Source organism: Vidua chalybeata, chromosome 19 (genome assembly GCF_026979565.1).
Source record: "Vidua chalybeata isolate OUT-0048 chromosome 19, bVidCha1 merged haplotype, whole genome shotgun sequence".
NCBI classification, from domain to species: Eukaryota; Metazoa; Chordata; class Aves; order Passeriformes; family Viduidae; genus Vidua; species Vidua chalybeata.
Window position 1 is genome coordinate 10,410,955 of NC_071548.1, and position 26,528 is coordinate 10,437,482.

The window sequence follows — 26,528 nt, forward strand, 5'->3', positions numbered from 1 at the left end:
CCTTTATGTCCAAATTTTAACTGACATCTCTTAAATATTTTTCCCTTCTTTTAATAAAATTTGTCACAGTGTCTATGAACTACTTCCTTCAATAGTCCATCCCAGCTGATTTGTCTCATCTCCATTTTACTGTTCCCATCTCTTACTGGTGCATTTTGTGGTGCAACACTTACACATCTGTAGTTTTTGGCCAGCAGCAGAGGTGTTTAATCACCTTCAAATAAAGTCCCTGTTGGACTAGCACACAGCTTTACTTCATTCCTTTAGTTGTGCTTTACCTGGAGCCTGTTCCAGTTCTTTGGTCTCTTTTAAAGGAAAAACAGCTTGTGAAACCAGTAAGTGAAGTTGCTGACTTGGCAGCTTTCTCTCATAAATACTCCATTCACATGAGCTTTCTTCATGACAAGATGCCAAGTGTTTCTCCTCCAGAGCTGCAGTTTCACTCTCAAATTGAACAGCCTAAAAACTGCAGGTCAGTCAGGGAAAGACTTACCTACTCCAAAGCCTTTGTTTTCTTGGATGTGAAACCACAGTCAGATTTGTAACAGGGAATGCCTCCACTCGCTGATGATGGCACCAGACTTCTGTGAATTAAGAAATATTTAACTTGGAACAACACTGTCAAAATTGCCCTCACAGAAAGCCTCCTGTATTCCCCCAAATTTCTGGTTTGGGGGATTGAATGGTTTGGGAGTTTTGTTGATTAGTTAAATAGTCTGAACAGTTCAAATCATGGGCAACTGCTTCATTCTAGGCAGTGAATCTTTACCCCAACCCCTCAAAATTCAAGGGTTACATTCAAGACACACTCCAAGCAATGTACACTGACGGTTAACAATTCATTTAACACTTTTGAATATAGTATTTAATGCACTGAATTAAATATTCAAATCATATTAGGTTCCAGGTTGGGGTTCACAAACCTGTTGTGATCACCAAGTACCAAACATCATTAAAACCTGCCGTGAGCACACTGAAGGCCAGATTAGGAGAACCCAGACAATGTTAGAGACAAGAACACAATGCCCAACAGCAGCCTGAGGTCCAGTTTGCAAGGCCTGGCTGGCACAATCTGCATTTCAGGATCTGAATCCTAACATGGGAAAAGGTCGCCAGTGTCTGCCATTCCACAGTCACTACTTGGCCAAGCAATCCAATCTCTGACTCGTTCCACAGTACCTGGAGCATCCATACTCTGCAGTCCCAGAGAAACGAGACTTAAACTGACACTTATTTAAACTTTACTCCATATAAGCCAAATACTTTGCAAAATTTCTAAAAAATTGACCACTTGCATGTAAAAACTTAGTTCTGTAAGTGACAACACAAGCGATGTCTCTTTGCACTTCTGTAAATTACAGTTCTGCACAGTGAAGCACAACTTAAACTCATCTCAGGTATTCAAGTCCTACCCATGAAAGGAGAATGAAAGTTATTATAATCTGGCTAAAACCCTGGAAATCTATGGAGATACCTTAAATAGAACTGTAACAATCTGACAAAGGAGAACACATCCGAATTTTAAGCCATGCAAAAGAGAGTTTATAGAGATGCTTGCTTGAGGTGTCTGCACATGGAATGACTGGACACCCATCATGGCAGATTTTGCATTACTGAACTTCATGTACAAAAGCTGATTTCAAATAAAACATTTAATGAAAAACAATGGTTCATTTAAACAGCTGAACTTTTTTTTGGGGGGGAGGGTTTTCTTTTGTTTTTACATCTACTGTACCGTTCAAATTCTTTTTAACCAGCTTACATGGCATCTTCAAAGGTACAAATAGAAAAGGCATCTTTATAAATAGAAAACAAGGGGATTTTTTCAGCTTTTATTATAAATTGACATGACATACAAAGTTTACTGAACAGAAGTAATTTCATTACTATTTTTGGGGGGATCACCAACTTTTTGTGCAAACAATGCTAGCCTTCTTTTAAGCATTAAGAGCATAACTGCTTAAGAAATGACATAAGCAATAATTCTAGAACTACATCTCCCCTAAAATAATCTATTTTTTTACATATGTGCACAGCTTTAGCAAATTAAAGCCAGAGAGAAATGCATGATGTACTATCCAGAGGCATAATTAGAGTTTGCTAAAACTCGAGAGCTGGCAATTCAAGGAGTTTGTAATGAAAAGCTGCAGTTTCCCTCTTTCCTATTTTGTACACAAAATCAGTGACTAAGAACTTAATACTGGATGACAAATCACATCCACACCATTAGTTAAATAGTCTCACAGTTAAACACATCTTAAGGACCATCAAAATCAGTATTTACATTTTATAAATTTCTGAAGACACCATTAGAAAGCTTATATACCCCTTCAACAAATAGGGAACTGCATCTCATGGTGATGGAATGAAATAAAAAACAAAAAATACCTGTATTTACAGCAGCATTGTTCCTTTATAAATAAAGAATATGAAAAATGAAATATTTTAAGGATAATAAAAAATTGAGGTGATGTCACTCAACCACAGTGCTTGCTGGAATAAAACCCTTCGGTGCTGATACTGTACCAGTAGTGAAACCACTTTCCATTGGAAAAAATCTGTAAACGTATGCATAAAATGTGTTAACAGCAGTGCAAAACTGCTCAAATATAGTTTAGTCAGCATCTTAGTATCTGTATTGAATACAATACATCACAGAATACTTACATAAGAAGTGCAACACATTTTCTGGTCCAATTTTACAGTGCATTTTTCCCTCAAGAGTGGCATCTCGAAAGCCAAAGCTAAACCCACGGCCTGGCCTTGCAGTCTGTGCTGAGGCGAGAACTTCGCGGGAAGTTGGCGACGCAGCGCCTGCAGACGGACACGAGGCTCCAGCCTTAGCATGGCACCCCAGGATGGGTGACCCCAGGCACAAGGGGCTGCACCCAAATCCTCTCTGTAGCTGTGTAAATGTGTAATAAAAATATAAAGGAGCTAAATGTTCAAGTTTAAAATGGTACACTGGGCGATCAATACATCAGAATTATCCACGAAACCCAAACTGCTGGTTAAACCTCAAAAAGCCAAGGTGGTACTTCACTGTGTCTGGAACGTGAAAAGCCAAGATCTTTCCAAACAGGCACAAGACAAAGGAAGTGCTAAGTTTGCCAACTTTGATAATTTTTAGTGTAAAAAAAATTGATTTGTAATTTATGATCATTTGATAAATGATTTCAAATACAAGGATCAAGGTTAAACTGTAAATAGTCAGACGTTATTTTCACAAAAAGCTAACTGGAGAATTTCTAAATAAGAAAAGCAGAAACTGTATCCCAATCCCCTTTCCCTAATGTTTCACAACTTCATGGTAGGAAAAAACAGCCAGATACAGATGCAAAAATCTTAATATAAAAACGATTTTACATATACTTAAATTATGTAAATTCCATAAAGTTCTTAAGACACTAATTACTAAAATTACAAAAAGATTTTTATATTGCTCTTCATGCTCAAACTCTTAGAATATTGTCATTACATCACCAAAACCAATATACATGTAGTACTTGCATAAGTAACTGAATAAAAACCCTGTTTAAACAATATCCTTGTTGAAATCATTTATTTCCATCCAGCAGTGCCTGTTTGGAATCTCTGTATTTCTGTGTGTAATTCTTTATAGAGCTCATGCACCCTAGAATGTCACTTCAATGTTTGTCCGTTGAATGACAATTGACTTTTGACTTCAGAGCTTCTGCTTCTTGCTCTGTTTCGTGACACCTGAGATGCTTTCCATTTCTGAAATCCTCTCTCTCATGGTATTTTCACTGTATCCATTTGCTGTCCCACTTTGTTCCTCAGAAGATTCCTCGTCTGTCGGGGACACCGACTCTCCTTTCTCCAACTTCTGCTGCATCTCCCGGAGCCTGGCCACAGCTTTGTCTATGGACATGATGCTGATGAGGTTAAAGTCATGCATGCTGACCAGGTGGAGCATAAAGTTTCGACACAAGTTCTTCTTAATGATTTTTTGTCCATAATTTTCAACAAACAGCATACAGGCATGATTCATTTGATTGTCAGCAATAAACCTGTCAAATAAGAAAGCCATCATTATGCAAGCAGAACATTTTCAAAAACAAAAAGATACTCTACAACTTGATTTATCAATGTAACTGCAGAGAGCAGCTATTACACAGTCCAGTATTTTTTCTTTTCAAAGCCCAAATGCTACTACGCACAAGAAGTTCTTTAAATACTTAAACTCCCAAAAGCTTATTACAAATTATCCTTTAATGACCCTTTCCTAAACAACTGAGCCAAATGAATTTTAAGTATTTAATGAACGGCAATGCAAAATGATCAACCAAATGTATACATATATACAAATATATCTAATTTATCTGTATCAAAACTAAGCAAAGTAACATACCCGTGCTTCATAACGTGAAGATTCCATAATTTCATCACTTCTTTCTCTCCTTCGTTAACATCAGAAAATTCTTCAATTTGCTGGAGATTGGGAGGAAGGATAGGAAAAGAAACAAACACACCCATCAGAGCTGCATATCTGCTGCCAAGTAGTGAGAACATACCCAAAATTCAACTTAGACACAAATATATATATATAGAAAATTCAGGCTCTGCAGTCAAAAAAGTTAGAAAAATGTCATTTTATGTAGAGACTTTTGATGATAAATAATATCCTTATTCTATATAGCCCAAACTGTGTGCTCCTGATTCCAGCATCTCCTCTTTGAAGGAGAAAAGCAGCCACAAACAATGAAAACTTGTTTGAACACAAAGGGACTGAACTGTGTGAACTGAATGCACACTTGAAAAAAACAAACTTTGAATTTCCATCAACAGTAGTTCAGCGAAATTTTCTGCTCCTAAAATGCAGAATTTTCACAATGTATGCCCAATTGTTCCCTAAAACAACTGCAGATCATCTTTTAAAAACCACAATCCACTTAAAGTAATTTTGTACAAACAGAATAATTACAGTAATGGTTTTCTCCCGAAGCCATTCCGGGTCCTTCTCGTCCTCACTGTCCACCTCCATCTCCTGGGGGCGGAGGGGCAGGCAGGTGTCGCTGTGGAAGTAGAGCCGGTTGTGCCCGCTGCTGTACGTCCGCTGCTGCTCCACCTCTCCGTCCTCCGACTCCAGGAACTCCGACATGCTCGCTTTCGTGCGCTTTGGCCTGCCAAAGGAGAAGTCACTGCTGTCACCAGCACATCACTGATGCAAATACTGAGAACTGTCACTGATTAATACCAATTATTTTAAGCTCTAGCTTGCAAATATATTGTGAGGGGGGAAATCTCCAGCAATGAAATAATCTCCATTAAAAACCCAAGAGCTCCTGATCCAACCCTCCAACTTCACCTTTTGGAGAAGAAAAGTTCTAGGGTAAGTTCTAGGGTTCTAGTTAAAGAGAGCTACATTGTTATGAATAGATATCTCAACTGGAAAGATATAGAAAAATCATGGGTGAAGTTATCCTCCTTCAGTTACATTTTATTTAGTCATAAAAGTGAAATTTAGCGCTGTGTATATGCACCTGCAGATTCACAAATCCCCAGGTATCACAAATCTGATTTACAGGCCAAAAAATTCTTTACAGAAAGAGTGGATGGGCATTGGAATGGGCTGCTCAGGAAAAGTGGTGGAGTCACCAGCTCTGGAGGTATTTAAAAAAAGACTGGATGTGGCACTCAGTGCTATGGGTTAGTTGATAAGGTAGTGTTGGGTCATAGGTTGGACTTGATCTCCAGGGTCTTTTCCAGCCTAGCTGATTCTGTGACCCACACCCAGAGCTTGTTTGCCAGCTCCCTACCTGCACACCAGGATGTGTGTGATTGGAGTTCTTTTGACGGGCCCGTTGCGGCTGAAGGCGAAGCCGGGCTGGCGATGGATGTCCTGGGGGTTCCCCGCGTAGGAGCCATCGTAGCACTCATTGATGGACACGTCTATCCGAGCACCTTTTGGATGATACTGGAGCACAGTAGCAAATACTCAGCAGATAGTAATGACAATGCATCGAGGGGTTTAAACAAGTAACCTTTAAATTCTGAATACCTTAAATATCACCTCTCAATAACCTGATATGGCTCTAAGTCTCCTTTCACAACACCCAAATAATTTTTAACCTCTAGAAGCAAATTACACTAAAGCTTCCTTCCTCTGTACTATTTTACTGTTTTGTATAAAACTGCTCAAAACTAATTATAAAATTAAGCAAAGTATCCCCAAAAGACTGCTAGCAAGAACAGTTCTAAGTTTCTTAGAGCTTCAAGAAACTTCTAACCAAATACAATTACATTGCTTTATACATCAAAGAACACATTGATGCAAAAGCAGTAGCTACATTTAGAATTCAGCCTCCAGTGGTCAGCATTATTTAATATATATGTATTTAAACAAAGAAAGACAATATTTCTCCTCCATATAACACACAAACATTCACAGAAAACAGCTTCTAACCTGTAGATACAGCCCTACAATTTACTAAGCTGGAAACAGAATCCCTGCATGTGTAGCATCTGTGATAGACTGTACAGAGTTTCATAGTGCTGAACTACAAAATGATTACTTACAACATAATTAAAGATAAATCTGCTGTGGCAGAGTTTAAGATGTTTGAGTAAACTATAGAGTTTCCGACAGTTCAGTGTGCACCAGGGGCAGTGCAAGTCATCGCGGGCCTCCGTCTGCTGCCTCGTGTTATTGTTGTAAAGGAACTGATGCAAACAAAGGAACAGGCAGAGCAGAATTAGCACCAAATGAGTTTCATTCATTAATTTCCAACCCCCAAAACCAAGCTGGATGTCATTACAGGAGACCTCCACAGCAATAGTTAGATCTTGGGCACACTGTATGAGCTCAGTGTACTGAAACACTGGTATTTCAATAATTTTTTTTTCCCATCGGAGACCAACCTGTCCCCCTCCAGAAGTCTAACAAGGAATGTCCTTCGTCTTTCAGAACATCAGATGTGCCCCCAGGAAGATTAATTTTCTAGAATACTTCCATAAAGAGGAGTCTGTGGAATGGCATTCAGTCTGTGAGTCTGAGACTCTTTTAGGCATCCATGAAAAGGGCAAATGCTCCCAAGCTCCCAAGCAAACATTTCAATTCCACACAATATTTAGATTCTAGTTTTTCCCTTTAATGATTATTTTTAATACCTGGTAAAATATTCGCAACTTCTGTCGAGGTTCATTTAAAACATCTCTCTCTTTTCTTGTTTGAAGGTCTGTAGGCAAAGATTCTTTCACAGCTGAAAAAAAACCCACATGAACCCACATTTTTTGGTGCACAGGAACAGACAAACATTGTTTCTTACCCAACTATGGAAGTCCTGAGAAGGGCACTGCTGCTGAAGGAAACTGGCTACTTGAATGTCCTTTGATGTAAGTAGCTCCTACCAGTAACAAGGAAGTCTGGATGTTCGGCTTCCTTCACAAACTTACAGGCAAACCCACTTCTAACACAAGATTATCACACATGCTGAAGAATCATTCAGAGAACTTAAAAATGGTCAGGTAAAAAGCAACATTTTTCTTACTCCATTTAAGCAGAGAATTCTTTATGGATCCTAAAAGCTGGGAAATAAAAGCCATCCCTACTTTCAGATTCCTGCATTCAAACACATCACTTAAATTCAATTTCAGAGGTTCCACAAGTCTCTTAACAGGCAGTAGAAATGTAAGTAAACACACAAAATATTTAACTGCAACTTTAGCCCTTGAACATTGTTTGTATGTGTAATGGCACTGCTTAGTTGCTTCTGAGTCTCTTCCATACACTTTAATCTATAACAGTACTTGATTTCATACTAACAAGAAACCCCACATAACTAAGCAGGTTTATAAATCTGCCCTCAAGAGAAACCAAGTAATGACCCTACTTGCTTGTGAATGGTGATAAAGATGGGAAAACAAGGCTCAGTTCTACTGACCTAAATTTTAGAAGATGCACTTATTTTAAATTTAATATTTTGGAGAAGAAAGGAAATTTCTTTTTTTGTCTCTATGAAAAAGAGAGGAAGCCTGACACTTTAGCCTGCATCACATCAGAAAAATCCCAATTCCATGGCTCAGTTACTTTCAGAACTTTGTAATTACAGCAAAGTTTAAGCTGCCATATTTAAAAAGTCTTTGATGTCATTATTCCATTGGTCTGCCTTGGGAAATATGCCAAAGTAAAATGACAACACCAAATTTAAGCACCATTGGGAAAGATGTACTGGATCTTTATCAGAATCTCTGACAGAAGTTTTGTACAGTTTTGCACTTTCATGGTATGGTTGTGCTGTTTGCAGTATCTGAATAACAAATACCCCACAATGCTGCACATTACACTACATTACATTTGTGTATAGGAGTTGGCTGTACTATTTGGAAAGGTCGCTCTGGCTGTAACTTTATCAATTTAGCTTTTCTGATGGAAGAAAAAATGGGTTCCAGGTTACACTGGCAATGCAGTCCATGTTCCTATTGCCTTTATATTTGTTACAGTAAACTACCACACACTTTCTGGAGTTAGTCAACTCAACTCCCATTTCTTTTGCAAGTCTGGGCATAAAACCTGCCTAACAAATTACAATACAGGTCTCCAAGAAAGTCTAAAATACAAGGATTTGTATTTGTATTTTGATACAAAGGAAGCCTGGCACAAGGAAGTAAAGAGAAAGCAGAACAATTTCTACAGCAAAAATTCAAGGACCTCCCAGGTTCTGTTGGAATTACTTCATGTTTGTGTGCACTGTTAGCCATTCATCCTAATGGAATAAACCCCGGTGTCTGCAATCCCTAGCTCAGGTAAAATACTCAATTCAGGGAACAGGTATCAATCTTATTTAAATATTATTGTACTCTCTCCATAAGAAAGATGCTTGTAAGGTTGGCTGAGGATGTTAGGGGTCATTCTAGACATTGGCTTCTGCACAGGTAGGGTGAAATTCTTCTTGTTCTCACTTTTTTATCACATTAAAGCTCTAAAAGCAGCACAAAGAATCACCACTGTTAGAAAGTCTCACCATTAAGTTTCTCAACATTTACTGTAACACAACTGCATAAAAACCATGTTTAGAAAAGCAGTGCTTTACTCATAATAGCAATTTCCTTGCTGCCACTAGTCCATCTCCAAAACATCACCAAACTCAGACTGAAATGCCATTTTGGACAAGTTCTCCAAAGCACTAACAACTCTTCACTAGCAGTTGCCTCACTGCACACCCCAGAGACTAAGTCTGGGGACAGAACCACTGCACTCCAAATAATCACTTCTACAACAGGGACCTAGAAGATTCCTTACTCTCAGAGTGCTGCTACTCTAGTTGCAAGCTTGGAAATGCTGATTACTCTGAAGTGAACTGGGTGCAAATCCAGAGTCAAGGTGTGTTCACAGGTGTTGAAACAACAGGTGCAGCCTGTTTTCTCTGTACAACTTAAGTTTTCCAGATATCCTTGAGCTTTACTTGCCAACACAAGGCTCTAATACAAAGTCACAAACAACTGGGAGTGAGACAAAATAAAGATGGTATCTAGGCCAATTTTCCTTCTAGTATCTATACTGAGCATGAAGCCATACATGGAATATCCCTCTGGCCAGTCTGGGTCAGCTGTCCCAGCTGTGTCTCCTCCCAGCCCCTCGTGTCCCCTGGCCTCTTTGATGGTGGGGTAGTATGAGAAGCTGCAAAGTCCTTGACTTAGTCTAAACACTGCTTAGCAACAACTAAAGCATCAGTGTTATCAACATTATTCTCATCCTAAATCCAAAACACAGCACTAAAGCACTGAGAAGAAAATTAACTCTATTCAACCTGAAAGTAGGGCACCTATAAATCCAGAAACTTAAAGGACACTAGTTGGAGTGAGTAGAGCAAACTAGACAATCCCAGAAATCCTAGTGATGGATTTTCCCCAATGTATTTCACAGCAGGATTTATGAGCATTGTATATAATAATTTCAATATTGTCCTGATGTATAGCTTTTAACCTTAAAAAATTTACAAAATACAACATATAACAAAGCCCACTCAGTTTTGCTTTTTCCTGATGAGAATAACTTGAAGCAGCTGCACCAGTGATCCCTAAGCACAAAAGGGTTAAGCAGATGATTATTCAGCAGCAAAACCAAAGTTTGCTTACCTATAGTTTGAGTAGGTTTAACAGAATTGGGCTTGTTTTCTTGAGGGAGGCTTTCAGAATTTCGTGTTGCAAGAGGCTTAGCTATAGGAGCTGTAGACTTATCATTTGTGTCTCCTGTCCAACGAAGAGTAAACTGAAGTGTAGGTCCCTGAGAAAATGTTTCAAATGGAGGCAACCTCTGGAGAATGGGGGAAATAAAAAAAAAAACAAACCAGCAGAATAAGTGTCTTCACAAAAACAATAATGAGAAAATATTCACAGAATGTAGACTGATGTAATTTTTTTTTTATGCAGGTAAAGGCTGATCAGGATAGTTGAGCTTATAACTGTATGTTTACTATATAATATGGATCATCTCTGCTTTTTTCATAATTATATGATCATGTTGAGACACAAATACTTTGCAACCATCTGGAATCTTCATGTTCTTCTCTCCAATCACTTACAACTCATACTCTCCCAGGACACGTGAGCATGACTATGTAAGTACATACAATCACTGCATCACTGCGTGTTGACTCACCTCAGTCAACAACTTCTCTCTTCTCAACCCTTCCTCCTACACTGATCCTCTTCATCACTACATTTTATCAGCATTCTCTTAAGCTATGTACCCAAGATCACACCTCTCTGGGTTCCTCTTTCTTACCCTTAAATATTCTGCAGTTTGCTCCTTTTTGATATGTCCAACTTGTTAGAATAGCATTTAAACTGTCTAATTTGTAGGTCAGGAATTCAGAAGTCACTGCCATACTTAGAGTAGTTGACATCTGCTTGTATTAATGATCCAGTGTAGCCAAAGCTTTCTAAACTGAGAGCTAAATTAAAATGTATGTCCATGCATTCCCAAAGAGAAATATTTCCTGTGAAGACAGGTTTCTTGGCCACTAAAACAATCCATACCTTCCCATCCAGAATCGTTTCCCATGTTGCTCTTTTCTTGCTAATGGGACACTCTTCCATTTCCTGCATGGCCACTTCATATTCCCCATCCAGAAGTTGCAAGCGTCTGTCAAGACAAAATATGTATTATGTGTAAAAAGAGTTCTTTTACTGTTTGTCTATTAAAATGCACTATTTCACAGTAATTAAATTTCCATGAACCTACAGACATATTTTCAGGCAAATTTATTTGACTAGGTCTAAATCTTAGGTAAACATCACTAATAACAAAGAAAAATATTAAAGACTAAACCAAAAATATATAATTTTTTATGCATGATTTGGTTCTGCTGCAAATCAGTCTCATTTATACAACAGCATGCCTAAGAATGTCCTTGCTTATCATCACTACAAAACCATCCAATGGTTTGTATGTTGTTTAGCATATTGAAGTTAACCAGTGGAACTAAGTAATAGAAAAGAATAAAATACTGTCAAGACTTCTAAGAAGTTCTAAGAAGATACAGATTAGAAAAGGACATAGCTTCAAAACACAAACTCTTCTCAAAATATACTTCTAAAACCCTATTTGGATAAGTAACCATTTTGTCAGAATTAGTTGGAGCTATTTTAAGCAGCTTTTTCTTCAAGTTCCATTTTTATTGATAAAGAAACTATGTAAATACCAACCTCTACCTAGGACCTGCATTTGCCATGGAAAGAACTCTTATTTTCATGTACTGTATTTTGGCTGTTGGCACTATGATCCTTTGCAGCACAAACAACCAACCAACCAAAACACCCACCCAGGAAATGGTCTGGTCCTTATCTTTTTAACTGGATCTAGAGTGCTCTAAGCTATTTAGAGCACTCCACCTTCTTTGAAATACATTAAGTGGTATCATGATAATAAATAGTTAAATGACATGACAGAGTAGGCCTGTTATAATTTTAACTACTTGTTTGATTGTCCTGTAGTAATGGAGAACTGATGTCTTCTGTAGTTGTCAGCTGCTGTGACTACACCAGCAACACTCTGGGCATGGGAAAAATTATGGCACTCACCAGAGTGTAAGCAGTGAGGATATTTCAGAGATCTTTTCTTTGTTCAACTTTTTAAATATGCTGTCACTGATGTTTAACAGAACAGACAAATTACATCTGTCAAAAACTGGCAAGGAACAGACAAATGGATGCAAATTACCAGGACAATATTCAAGTTCACAGATAGGAATTAAGTACAGTAATCACTGAACAGGTCTCAGTATAAAATGTGTTATGAAACCTGTAGGTTTTAAAAAAAAAACCATAACAAGCCTAAGTTCTTATTGTAAATAACAACTAAAATGCAGCCAAAGACAACCTACACTGTAACAAAGAACATATTAAGCTTATTATCAAAGTTCTAACATTATGATGATTAAAAATTATTAATAGAATTATTAATAGAAGCTATATTTGTTTTTACAATATTACCTGTTTTTATCAAATACGGTCATTTGTGCTACAAATGTCTTTTCCCCATCTTCACGATTTGAAGAGTTTCTTTTTCTTCTAGCTGGAAGCTCCTCATTGACATCTGCACATAAGAAATATGGTATTCAATCATTACATAAGCACAGATTCAAAAGATCCAACAGTCTCTATGCAGTCACAAATACAACTGGCTATATTGATTGTGTCAGATGTGCCATACAATAGAGAAGGACAATGCAATAAAAGAGCACTTAGCTTAACAGTAATCATATTTTAGGTGTGTTCCCATGTATTTATAATTTCTTTGTATTATTCTGTCAGCATAAAGAATTTGGAATTTGATCTTCCTCCTCTTGTGGCTATAAAATAGTGAGAAATAAAAGCTTTTCATTCTACATGTACTCTCCAAGGCTGTAACATTTGTGTTGTAACAGTTCTCAACAGGATTAAGAAAATAACTTTTAAAAATATGTTATTGAGGTACTTTTCTATTGGCTTGTTACTTAGTTTTGCTGAGAAACACTGATAGCACCTACACTGAGTCAGTAGTGACCAGTGTTGGTGGATGAATAATGAAAGTCTCTGACCACAGGGCTCTCTTGCACTGTTCATCCTCCAGCAGTGTTGCCTCACACCTTCAGCATCACGTTAGTAACAAGTGGTGTGAAATTACACAAAACCAGAAGCACAATTTCTAGCTACCAGCTGGATTTCATCCCCATCTCAAAAGAGACTGCAAACAAATAAAAGCTCAATCACTCTGTAATTACTGGCCCTTGTCACAGTGTGACCCACACTGCTCATCCAGACAACTCCACATGCACCCACAAGATAAACCTTGCAAAAGCAGATTTCAAGGCTGAAGTTACCAATGTTTTCATTAGTTTCGCCATTGATCAGTCCATTAAATTCTCTCCTTCCTGGGCGAGTGACTCTGAATAACAATGAGTAAGACTTCACCATATGGCTGTTGCTTGGTTCAAACTCATTACTGGAAACTGCAAGTGACGGGAAGTTGCCTGGTTTAATTTGGCTGAGGTCTGGGTTTAAAGGCACCTGCTTTTTACCTGTAGGAACCTGTCTTATTGGACAACTGACATCCTGTAGCAAAACAAGAAAGATACAGTTCAGGTTTTTAGACTTCAAAGTAAAGACATTAAGTATTTAAATTGATGCTATTTCTAAACTGCATTTGTTCTGCCAACTTTTGAAAATAAGCCTTATAATAAGCCATGTAATAGATAGAAATAAAAAATCTGGAACAATCCCAGATTTTAAATGCAAACCCAGATATTTTTAAGTGTAAATAAAACTGGCATTCTATAACCCCTTCTGGCAGCAGCCATCTTTCTCTACATGAATAAAGTAACACTAACATGAGGCACTTAAAAAGATTGCAGAACAGTCATTAATACTAATTTAATTCTGTTTATCTGAAGAAATGAAATGTTTTGGTTATATATATATTTTTTTTTTCAAGGGCTTTCTAGCTTCTTCTTGCAATATTTCAAAGTGCATTTTGTTCTATCTGTGAGATAAAGAACCACTTACCTAGGATTTATTATATTCAGTTACCTCTCAAAGAGATCACTGAACATTGTGTAGAATTTGGAAAACAAGACAAGATGGCCTAAATATGAAACTTGCAGCAAAACATTTGCAATAACCATTAGCACCTCCTGATCTCACTACATTTATCCATACTAAAATAATTAACAAAATTGGCTAGAAACAGTATTAATTCTTAAAAGCCTGTCAAATCAGCCTAGCATTAGGGAAGAACACACAGCTCTGACTGCAAATCTTTCCCTTTCTGGTTAAAACCTAAAGCACTACTAAGCCTCCCATATTCTTGTAGTTGGGGAAATAATTTGCCAACTGATGTGAAATAAGTACAGCTAAAACTGCAAGCAAATTCAAAGATGCTTTAAAAATAAATATAAAATTGTTTATGATTCATGGTAGCTAAAATCTGCAATAACTCAAATAACCGAAGTAAAAAACACAGGTACAGAAAAAGCAAGGAAAGAGACGAGTCAGCAGATGACTGAGGAATTCAAAACAATTACAATTTGTTCCTTTTTACCCCTAAACTCTGAAAGGCACAGGCTACTTTATGATTTTGTGATTGCCTGGTTTCCTTAAGCCTCTGGACATCACAACGGAATGAATACTTTAATGATGTGACACATGAAAACTGATGTAAAACCAGAAGTGGCTGAAATACACAATGAGTGGATGTGATTTATAAGCTGAATTCCATCAACAAAGCTGAACGTTTTTTAAACTCATTTCTCATAAAGCAGTGCAAAATCCAATTAAAAACAAATTGAATACCTTAGTTCTTAAATTTAAAGGCTAATTTCAACAGAAGCATCACTATATGACAGTTGTTACTTAGATATTCTAGAAGCAGCTAAACATTTTGCTTTAATGTCTATTAATAATTTGTCCGATAATTTTTACCTTTCGTTTCTTGTGGCAAACTTTGACTAGCAGTACTTCCAGAGTTACAGAATTTTGTTCATTCTCTGAGTTTTGTGATGGCTTATCTAAACAGAAAAATATTTTAAGTTCTGAAAAAGCGAAGATCTATTCAACTATATAAATCCATCTGTAATTACTTTTTAACCACAGGCACATCCCAGGTACAAAGACCTCTAACCACATTCTTAGTTTCAACTCTCCCCAAACTTACTACAAATTTTCACTTGAGAATACATCCTAATCATTTTCATATTAGCTGATTTAAAGGCATAGCTGATCTCTAAAGTTTAAAAGAGCAAGCTTGTTACCTTTTTATAACAGAAAAATGTTATGGTTAGATTTAATGACAGTTAGAATACAGTTATTACAGATGAGTTGAATTATTTTTCCCAGTTTTTTTTTTTTCTTTACAGCTTGCAAACTTAAAATGTAGGCTTAAGATCCAGATGCTATCAGATAGGAAAATAAAACAAAATTACACTACCCCCCACCCCGCTTAAATATTATGCAAGGCTAAATAAATGCACAATAGCTGTTAAAGGACTCTCAAAAAACTCGAAAAAAATGTTAGAAAATAAGACTTTGTTTCAGAGACTGCACAATAAATTTCCTAGAGCCTAGAATCTTCAAGGCAGCTGCTGCCAGTGGTGTGATCAGCAATGGCAACCAAAAAACTAGAAATATCATTTTATTTTAGTGGAAAAACACCTTTTACTCCCAGAGCAATAGACCTCTTCATTCTGGTAGAGGAATTCCAATATTCTGATATTGAGAGGCAAATCCCTATGTGCTTGAAAGGCATCATGAAATGACTTCAAGTCACTAAAATATTATTTCCATGGCTTTTATAATTGTTGATATGGCCTTTCCTTCATTTCTAGACTCAGCTTGACTATTTTTTTTCTTACACTTGTATTTTAAAGTAGAAGCCACTGAATCTTCTAACTATTTGAGGGCTGTGGGGTTTTTTAAAGCTACTTCAAACATCAAAGACACATTCCCAGAAAAATCACATTCTTTGAGGACACTTTCCCCAAGGTCTATTTCCGTTTGAATGGATGATGGCTTGAAGCATTTGCCAAAATCGCTGTTTTGACTAAAACCCTGAAGGCTTATCTTCTTAACATCACAATTACACTACAGCATTTCTAAAGCACTACTGAATTATAACTAAATGAGACAGGCTGAACAAGTAAATTAAAACCCACATCCAAACAGCGGAGAGTAAAAACATTCAAATATCCCCCTCACAGATCTCTACTAATTTCAAAGGTGTTACACAAATTAACAGGGGAATGAATAAATTGACAAACATACCATTTTTATGGAAGAACCCAGTAAATGTAAGTTGCAAATGAGCAGACAAGCTAAACAGGGGAAAAAAAAAAGGAAATGTTAGAACAAATAAGTGTTTTCTTATCACAGCAACTATTTCACTGATATACAGTACAGAACTCTAATGATTCAGTCCATCCTTTTAACTTGGAAACTGCCTGGATACAGCAGTTGCAGGTGATGCAGAACTGAACACCAGTTTTCTCTTTACAGACTTATTCTGTGTACTCTATGACTTGATACACTAAAAAAAAAATGTAAACACTGCAGTAGAAGAACACTGCCTGAAGACAGAAGATCTTGCCTTCACAGGCAGGCAAACACATTTGTTGGACAGTCATCAGCAACAGAGCTCAGTTTTGGTGGAAACTTTCTAGAATTTTACCCTAAACCACAGGCTTTAAGCTTGGTGTAGCTTAAAAGAAAACCAAGCCAACAAGTATTTTAAGCCTGGTAATGAGAATCTTTACAAGGGAGAACCTGCACCTTTAGAAATTAAGAGATAGCAGTTTAATCAAGTCCAAATCAATCATAATATACACAATCAAAATAATAATTGCATCTGTTCTGTTTCACAGCCTAGACTATTCTGCTGACCATAGACCCATTTTATTTCATATTGTAAAATTCAGAGCATATTTCTGTTTAAAACATGTATTCATAAATCTAGATTAAAAAGGATCTCAAAACCACTCAGTATTTTTGAAGTACACATTACATTGAACAAAATATAATCTGTCCCACTACCCCACTAGACAAAACTTTGTGCACCTTCACTTCTCAGGCAGATACAACGTGACATTCCACACTTATTTTTAAACACAAACATTCCCAAGAGCTCTGAGATGACCAGCGGAAGTGCCAAACACCTCAAGCATTCAAAGGACTCTACCGACACCAACTTGCATCATTCATCCATGTTATTTTTCCACACTAAAGCACATTTTTTACAGTTTGGAAAGCACAAAAAAAACCTTACACAAATGAATATTCTACGTGGTTTCAACAAAGCAACTAACCATAATATATGGAGCAAAATATAATTAAGAAAAATAACGTATCGTAAATCCATAAAACCTCTTAGAACACAAAATTTGTAAGCTTGTTTCAGACTACACTGTATATATCACAGCTGCCTCTGAAGGAGTCTAATGATTTGCAAACACTGTGGGAAAAGAACAGGTTAAAAATAGCATGTGTACAACAACATAAACGACAAGTAATAAAATTTTATATTTTCCCAAATCCACCTCTTTTTTTACTTTTAATTGCAACACACAGATTACTTACTGACACATCTGACACTCTTAAAAACAAAGTTAAGGCAAATACCTATTTGAGGTTTCTATACACATTTTAAGAGATGCCACAACAAATACTGAAAGTATCCCAATACTGCTTTTCTCCAAGTTAAGTGATCAGCATAGATCAACACATTTTAAGATTCTGGAAGCAACATTTCCAACAGCAACTACCTTGCTTCGAGTAATGACTCTTTATCACTTACACTTTATCAGTCAAAAGGATTTTTGATTCACAGCTCATGCATGTACTCATTTGTACCCACACCCAAATACACAGCAGGACAGTACCTGTGAGATTCTTGTTCTCCCTTCATCTTCTCTACTTTTGATAACATGTCATCTACTTTGAAAGTTTTCCTGTGAGGAAAAAGCAAAAAGAATAGTTTTACACAGCCACTATACCCACAACATACAGCAAGAAAATGCATTCAGCCTGAGCTTTCACTTGATTTTCCATGTAAAACTGTCTATATATACCATTTTAGCCTTCTCATCAGAAAACCCCCTTTAGACACACATATACTTTTTCAGACCTAGTATCATGCCTGTGTTATAAGGGACACAACTGCTCCTCAAGCAGTATCAAAAATAATACAAGGAATTAAACCCAGACCTTGCAACAGTAATCTTACTGCTCATAAGAAGTTTCATTTAACAGCAACATATTGAAACCTTTGCAATGAACATGTTTAACTACATTACAGCTTTGTCAAAGAAAATCTTCCTGTTTTACTTATACATACCAGGAATTGACATGTCAGCCCCTCAGTCATTACTATTTTGATCTTGATCATAATAATGAAATTCACTTAAAACCTTACAGGACAAAAGAGTTAAAAATGTAGTTAAAACCCCAAACTCTTATTTCTCCACACATTTCTATTAAATGGACACAATGCAAAGAGCAAAGAATTTGGAAGCGACCTTTAGAGCCCACTCACAGGAAACAGGGGACAATGACAACCAATGACAACAATGTCATAGAGAATAATCACTTCAAATCTTTCCTCTCTGTAATTCTGACATCAGTCTGTTCACACTCATATGTTCAGCCTGTTCTACCATACATACAATTTCATGTTCATTGCTAAATAAAGCTCACTCAGAAGTTATTCAACATGTTACAGAACAGTCTTTCCATTTTTCATTAAAGGCAAGTTAACGCTTGGATCTAGATACCCACGAAATTGCACTTGTCTACAGTGACAATGCAAGAGTGCGAGGGCACCTTTCCTTCGCATTTATACCTTAGAAAAATGGAGTAAGAACAACATAAACGGTTGCCAAACTGGATTTCTTGCAGAGGGAACAACACCATGCTCTGGGGAAGTGGGAAGCATTTGTCTGCAGAAATACCCTGACTGAAGAAACACTGATGTCACTCTGTATGCAGTCAGCATGTAATGCTCGTGAATGATTGAGTTACACATCACATGGGGACTAAACAGCAACACTGGGCAACAAAAACTACAGGGCTGCACTCAGATAACAAGGAGAAAAACAATTATGATTTGTGTAGTAAACAATCACTGATTCAAAGCTCTACTCAGCCCAAGAGTCACACACATGAGACTGAAGAACTGACTCACCTACACGAAAATGTGGGATTGTTAAAATGAACATTGCAGTGCTCAATTTTAAAGCAAGAGAAGTTAAGAACAGAATAATTTGTTAGAAGTTTCAGCTTCTAAGGTAAAAATGTCTCTGGGTGCACTTTGCTCCACTCATCAAAATCAGCCACTGTTCTGCAGAACAGCAAGTTTAGAGGGCTTTCTCCAGACTGAGAGAACAGATTTAGACCAAAGTTATGTCATGAGCAGAACACGAGCCAAAAACCAGCTAAGAGATAAACAGGATCCCAGAATGGGGGGAAGTTAACAATCTTTCATAAAATATACCAACATCTGACCCAACTTGTATTTAGCATGTGACCATTATTGATCCATAAAGAATGGTGGCACAGCCTTTGCTAAATCCAGACTCAGGTTAGTCGAAACAAGAGAGCCCTCCTAAAAAAAAAAAGAAATCTTTCCAAGAAACTAAAAATAGCAACTAATAAAAAATTTTTGCCTTTGAAGTTAACTTGTAAGAGCAGAAATTCCTTTAAAATTAATTACTATTTATGTTACCATGTTCCCATGCAAAACAGACAAAATCAAGTTTTTATAATAACCATCCCTCACACTCAGGATTTTCAAGACAGCATTTACTTGTGTAACAATTATGTGCATCTTGTGCATTCCTTTCTCCACCCATTCTTATTCCAGACAAGAAAAGTAATAATTAGCAAAGTATTAGAAGTCACATCATAGCATGTCATTATTTTGCCAATAAATAATATAATTATTTCTTTATCTAAATACTGTATGTGAAGTAATTTTATTAAGTTGGCAACTTCTTTCCAACACCATAATTTATTCTAATATACTAACACCTGAAGACAGACCCAGAGACACAAAGTCCAGTTCAGGTCTCCCATCAAGTATTAGCTGACCAAAGCTCATCACCTCTCCAATATCTGTTTAGCCCAGGTTGACAATGCACATTAACTATTCCCTATGACCATTTTCCTATGCTCTAAGCATTCTAGGTTTTCTAAACATTTTCTCAGTATTAAACATGTGGAGCAATATCAATAGATAATTTCCTGGTAAAAATGCAGTTATAGTTCCCTACCTCCAAGTGATAAATTTGTTTGGCATTTTTCTCAGACTATCATAGAGCTGGAGGTAAAAGATGTGGAGTCATAGTTACTATTCTTTAAGTAAGGTCCATTAAGTTCAGAGATTAGTTCCTTATATTTTACTTATGATACTGTTTACTGAAATGGCAATCAAAAATATCAGCAATTTAACAATGGCAACATTTAGGAGTTCTAGGGGAATAAATTAATATACATGTATAGTTCACATAAGCAGGCTAACAGTGATGCAGTTCCAGAAAAGACTTCTTTGCAAAGAGAACTTTACTAACACTTTCATTGTACTGAAACGAGAACATGGATTTTTCTTAATATAAACTTCAAGATGATCTTCTCTACTTCAGATATTTTCTCTCTTGAAAGTCCCTTTTTCACTAAAACAACGAGATCATAGACCTTAACTATTTGTGTTGAAAGAATAGTGATTCAGGTCTTGTGCATATCTGCAAGTATTTGCCAGCACAGATCAGCAAACAAGGACCCTGCTAATCCCCTCAGAAGTGCAGTTAAGACTCTTTTGCCAATCTTTAAGTCCAAACTACCTTTAAATTGCAACTTCTGTGGTTTTAAGTAGGCTGAAAGAGAAGGGCCACAGTACAAAGTGAGCATGGAAAGGGCAGAGGGAACCTGGGGGAAGGGAACACACTTCACAATTACTTTCTGTCTTTTTCACTTTCAACTATGCTCACTTACTTCTGTTGCATTATTGTGTTTTTATAAAGAAAACATACTGATACGTTTTATTTAATCTTCCTAAACCTAATTACAAGCATGATTTCAATTAGTCAGCATCGACAGAAATATTGAAAGAAACAGCTGTAATCTGTCTGTTATTAGAACACCTCCCAATTAAACTCACAGTTCTAAAACTAAGTGTTAAGGGAACTGATAAAAATCAGTATGTTTCAAACAGAAATCAAGCCTTACCTGTGCAGCTGAATCAACTGGAATTTGGAACAGTGGATAACAGTGCACAGGCAAAGAATTGTCTCTTACTTCCCAGCAAGTACGGCAGGTATCCAACAGAACATTTTCAGGTAACACACACATTTCAATCAATAATGAATTAATCTAAGTTATAAGCAAGACCTTCCTTGGTCTAGTACAATTCTAGTTAGAAAAACCAAACAAAACTAAACCACAAAAAACAAAACAGCCTGAAAATAATTTCTTAACATTTTGTTCTGACTCACTTTAAAATAAGCAAAAAAAATAGTTTTGATAACTTTTTAAAAAAAAAGTAAGCTGCAACTTCAAGTTTAAAAAAATAAAAAAATCTGATCTGTTCTAAGTACCTGAAGTAGTATGTTATGGATTTAGTTTTAATAAAAAGTTATATTGTGGCATTAAAACTCATAGCAGGAACATTAAACAATATCCAAGAGATCCAATAATGGCATAAACAGCTCCTTTAATTAAAAATATGCAAATTCTATTGATCAATAGATCATGCAAATATGACATCCCTTAGATATTAATATGAAGTTTAAACTAGAATTGTCTGCATAATCACATCTTGTTGCATATTTGCTGTACTTAAGTCCCACGGTGACTGTTTCTAAGTGATAAGAACTTTGGTGCAAAAATATTTTAAACTAAATGTTCAGGTTACAAAAGAAGTCTAAAGTCTTAACAAAGGATTTTCAGTGAAGGGGAAGTACCTGGAAGGGCCTTGTGATTCTGCTAATAAATAATGTACACTGTACTTGTCCCTCTGCAGTGTTTCTGTGTTTTCAGGTCCACTGATGGGCAGCTGAAGCACCTCACATGACAGGAATGACTATTTTGACATGACAGGAATGACTATTTTGCAGTATAAAAACTGAAGCCCATCTCTCAGGCATATCCAGTTCAAAGAAACTTTTTTAAAGAATTTGCTGGAGTTCTTCTAAAATACTATAAAGAGACCTGCTTTATTTTCCAGCTTTTAAAATAACTACAGAAATAATTACTGGTTTCTTTCAAGACTAGTTAACAAAGCCAATAGTTTTGTATTTGGGTTTTGTTTTTTTCAAAAACAGCTGGTTAGGTTACAGTTTAAAATAGTGTTTCATATGATTATGATTAAGTACCATTGATTACACGAGCTGGGATGCAATACAGTTTTGTTTTTTAATAAGTTCTCCTCCAAAATACAAAACAAACATTAGTTAGGATGCTGCAGATAGTTCTCCACATTTGAATACTCCCAGTATTCACAAAAGTCACATGGATAAAGCTACACATACACTTAACATTGCAAAAAATCTATTAGGTCTCAGAAATCAACTGTACACTGAAGTATGCATTTTAAAGTTCTTCAGAAAGAAAACATGTTACCCTCCACTGCTTTTTGGACTTCTGCTACTTGGTGAACATTTTAGGATTACTTTACAAAAACAATTTTACCTTTTGATATTTGTTCGGGAGTTTCTGTGGGACATGTAAGTGAGAGTTCTGTGCAAAAATATTGGCTGCAGGGGGGAAAAAATAGAAAATGGTTATGCTTTAATTAAAATTTTCTCCAAGTGCAAAATAAAGGAGTGATAAAACTAATTACTCACTGCTATTAGATTCCGGGTACGTAGAAATCTGTATATCTGCGTTGGTTCTAAGAAAAAGGAACACATGTTACCCAATGCAACTTACACCTCCAGAAAGACAGTATTAAATGATAAAAAGTATCTTAGTATGGCAATTACTTTGAAACAATTATCACAAAAGGTATTAAGTGAAGCATCACAATATCCAAATACCTCCAAGTTATCACATTCAAGGTTACTTCACCAACTCTACAACACAAAGCAACTTCTTGCTTAAGGTGCCACAAATCAGGGGTCACAACTCAACTCTGACTGCTCTGCTTTCCACAAAATGTGATTCTGACAGACTTTATATCATCAAAGGGCAGAAAAAATACCTCAACATATCACAACCTATGGTCATAGAGGTATGTTTTCTCCATTAAGTTAATGAGCACATCTGCTAGGATACCAAAAGAGCACAATAAATTTACAGTCAGACAATTTAGATTCTGATTGCTTTACACTTCTGGCAAGTAGCAAGGTCACTTGCAGCAGGTACTGAAACAAGAACAGGGACTGTCAGTTGGCTATGATCCATTATGGATCATTCTAAGGTGGGAAATTAATGTCGGTTTTGGTAGAGCAGCTACTTTTTTAAAGTGCAAAAGGAGAAAAGATAATTCAGCTGTTCACAAAATGGACACTAAAGCACAGAATCATCTCAAACAGGTCTGAGAACCAATGTTCAAATGATCAAGACTTGCCTACAAAGCAGAGAAGGACCTTCAGTTTAGTTTTAACCAATTAAATCAGGACAAGAAGGGTTTTGTCTGGATCAGGTTATTTCTAACAAGAATTCCAAACTAAACTGAAATACTCCCTATTTAAACTGAAATAAAAGCCAACTTCACTAAGTAACATCAGAAAAAAAAGTTATAAATTACTTAATACACATCAAGTGGAGAGAAAAAAAGAGAATAGATAACGTATTGATAACCATGCTAAGGCTGGTAACACTGCCTCCATCTCCCACATAAAGAAAACAAAGTTTATTTTTAAAGAAATATAAAATTTTCTTTTCATGTGACTGCAAAACATTTATTTCAAATAGCTGGAAACCTTATTGTGTGGAATTCTGTAGTTAGAAGTAGAAAAGGACAGCTTTTTGCCAGTGAAAATCTATTTAATGCAAATTATCACAATAAAATCTGTATTTTTCAAATCAAGATAGGAAAGAAATGAAGACATGTACATTTTGCCAGGAAGTGAAAATACAGAGTAGTCGCAACTTTGAAAAAGACATCCTATGTTTTTCAGTCTCAAAAACCCCATGACATAATTATAATTTCTTAATGTATGAAAACATCAAGTTACATTCACAAGGATGTAATTTAATTTAAAGGCAACACATTGCTGCTTCAACATTAGTTTTCCCAAGTGGAAAAATTCTGAAGCACACTCTTCAACCTGCTGAGAGACATATGTCTCACAAGTCTGTATTACTCAGCAAAAGCTTAAAATAAATCTTTTATCTTTTCCTAGCATATGACCTTGAAAAGGGACAAAAACAGTCAGGAAGAATGCAATTCAGTACTACATGTGTTAGGATTTTTTTGATCCAGTATTTACTCACTGCAGTTTTCCCATGATAGTCACACTACAGGATTAACATAGTATGTGTATATGTATGTATATCTACAGTGTAGCTTCCTCCTGATCCCCACCTGCTCAGCTCTGTGCTTCCCTTGTCTGACACACTGAGCCACGAGCAGAAGAATTTTTTCCACCTCAGCTACTGAGAAAAAGCTCTTAAAACTCAAGTCTGTGACTTGACCCATTTGCAGCACAGTATTTACTGAATACAGAGTGTTGTTAAAAAGACTGACACTCAAACGGCCATGCTTTATTCCAGACTACACCAAAAACTCCAACACTGTCACCGTCTACAGTAAGTGTGACCACTGACAGCACCAATCCCAAAAGAGATCATGTGTTCAAGTAGAGCATTAAAAAGTCCCTTCAAATCCCGGCAGCTGCACAGAAATCTTTTAGTGCAACTTAAGTTTACCGGCCCACAGTGCATTTAAACCAGATTTCCACAAACAACTTTCTAGTGAATTCAGGGGGATTCTCCTCCTATGTGGAACTGCCACAGGGGGGATGCCTGGGTCGTAAAGGTCGATTTCCAATACAGAACCTCGACTAAGTGAAAATTATTGCCAAACAAAGAAAAACCAAGTACAGCGAACTCTTAATCGCGTCCTGCCCCTGAAAGGGGCTCGAATGGAAGAGGCCAAAGAGGAAAGGGCCCCCTTGCCCCTCACTGCCCAGAGCCTCCAGGGGCTGCGGGAGGAGGGAAGGGAACCAGCCGCCCCGAAAGCGTGATGGGAAGTGCTACTGAGAACCAAGTTCATCGCTGGCCGCGGGCACACACAGCACACACACCCTCGCCCTCCGCCCCGCGGGCCCCAGGCGCCTCTCGCCTCCCTCCCGCACACCGGCCCCGCTCCCCGCGCTTCCGCCCGGGACCCGCCGGCCCCCGCCTCCCCCGGCCCCGCTCCCTCCCTCCATCCCCCGAGCGTGTTTACCCCCGGAAGCCCCTGCTCCCCACAGCCCTCCCCTCCTCCTCCCGCCCTTTCCGCGGCAGCTCGGGCCGGTCCCGCCGGCTCGGCCCCCACTTCCTCCGGCGACCCGGTGCTCACTCTCAAAGGCCTGAAGAAAGAGGTCGTGGTCGGCCTGGATCTGCTCCATCTTCGGCTTCTTCACGGGGGGCAGCGCCGCTGCCGCCGCCGCCGCTGCCGAGGAGGCCGAGGAGCCGCCCGAGTACCCACTGCCTCCTCCGCCGCCGCCGCCGCCCGCGGCACCGCCGGATTTGCCACCGGGAGCCGCCGCCGCGGCGGAGCCCCCGAACCCGCCGCCTCCTCCGCCACCACCTCCTCCTCCGGCGGCGCCGCCAGCGGAGCCCGAGCTGGGCCCCGCTCCTCCACCGTGCTTCTGAGGAGCCATAGGAGTGGCCCCAGGCGGGCCCCGGCGGGACGGAGACCGAGCGGGGCGGGCAGGGCCGGCCGGGGCGGGTGCGTGAGGCGGGGGGGGGACGCGCCGCGCTCCAACTCCGCCAAGTCTCCTCCGCCCCGCTCCCCTCAGCGCCGCGGCCGCCGAGCCCGACCGCCGCCGCGCGCCCGCCCCCCGCGCGCGCCCATTGGCTGCGGGGATGGCGCCGCGCCGTCCCATTGGCCGGCGCCGGTCCCGCCCCCGCGTGACGCGCGGATGGTTCTGGAAGCGTTTGGTTGGTCCGCGCGCTCGGCGCGCGCCCCCCCCACCCCCCGCCTTTGAACTGAATTCGCGGGAAAGCGCCGCTCGCGCTCCGGCGCGGGGCATGATGGGTACTGGGGGGGGGGGCCCGCCGGCCTGAGCGGCCGCTCGCCGCACCCCGTCCTCGCACCCCGCCGGCAGCGCTCCGCCCGAGCCCCCGGGCTGCCCCGAGCCCCCGGGCTGCCCCGAGCCCCGGCCGCCCCGGCTCTCCGTGTACCGCCGGGCTCTCCATGCCACCTCCCGCTGCCCCCGTGGCCGCATAGGTGGCTAATGCTCCTCTTGCCTTAGGGGCCGCTCCGCTGTCCGCAGAGCTCAAGAGCTAAATTTGTCAAAATAGAAGCTCAGGTATAAATCGGTATCGTTTTTGTGGTGGAAGTGGTTATACTGGGTCGGCCGTGAGGTCCTGCTGCTATCCCGTAGCTTTAACCT

General features: G+C 38.6%; 1 protein-coding gene across 1 annotated transcript; it reads right to left on the bottom strand.

Annotated features, from left to right (window-relative positions):
- Positions 1-1,634: 1,634 nt before the first annotated feature.
- SUZ12 (SUZ12 polycomb repressive complex 2 subunit) lies at positions 1,635-25,909 on the bottom strand. The gene is made up of 16 exons (XM_053960530.1): positions 25,490-25,909; positions 22,827-22,873; positions 22,672-22,736; positions 17,871-17,939; positions 16,261-16,310; positions 14,923-15,008; positions 13,326-13,557; positions 12,457-12,559; positions 11,002-11,107; positions 10,099-10,276; positions 7,132-7,223; positions 6,541-6,684; positions 5,781-5,938; positions 4,946-5,144; positions 4,373-4,452; positions 1,635-4,031 (listed from the first exon to the last, which is right to left on the bottom strand). The coding sequence occupies exons 1-16, from the start codon at positions 25,791-25,793 to the stop codon at positions 3,686-3,688; spliced, it is 2,259 nt and encodes a 752-aa protein (XP_053816505.1). The 5' UTR covers positions 25,794-25,909; the 3' UTR covers positions 1,635-3,685.
- Between the last annotated feature and the right edge of the window lie 619 nt (positions 25,910-26,528).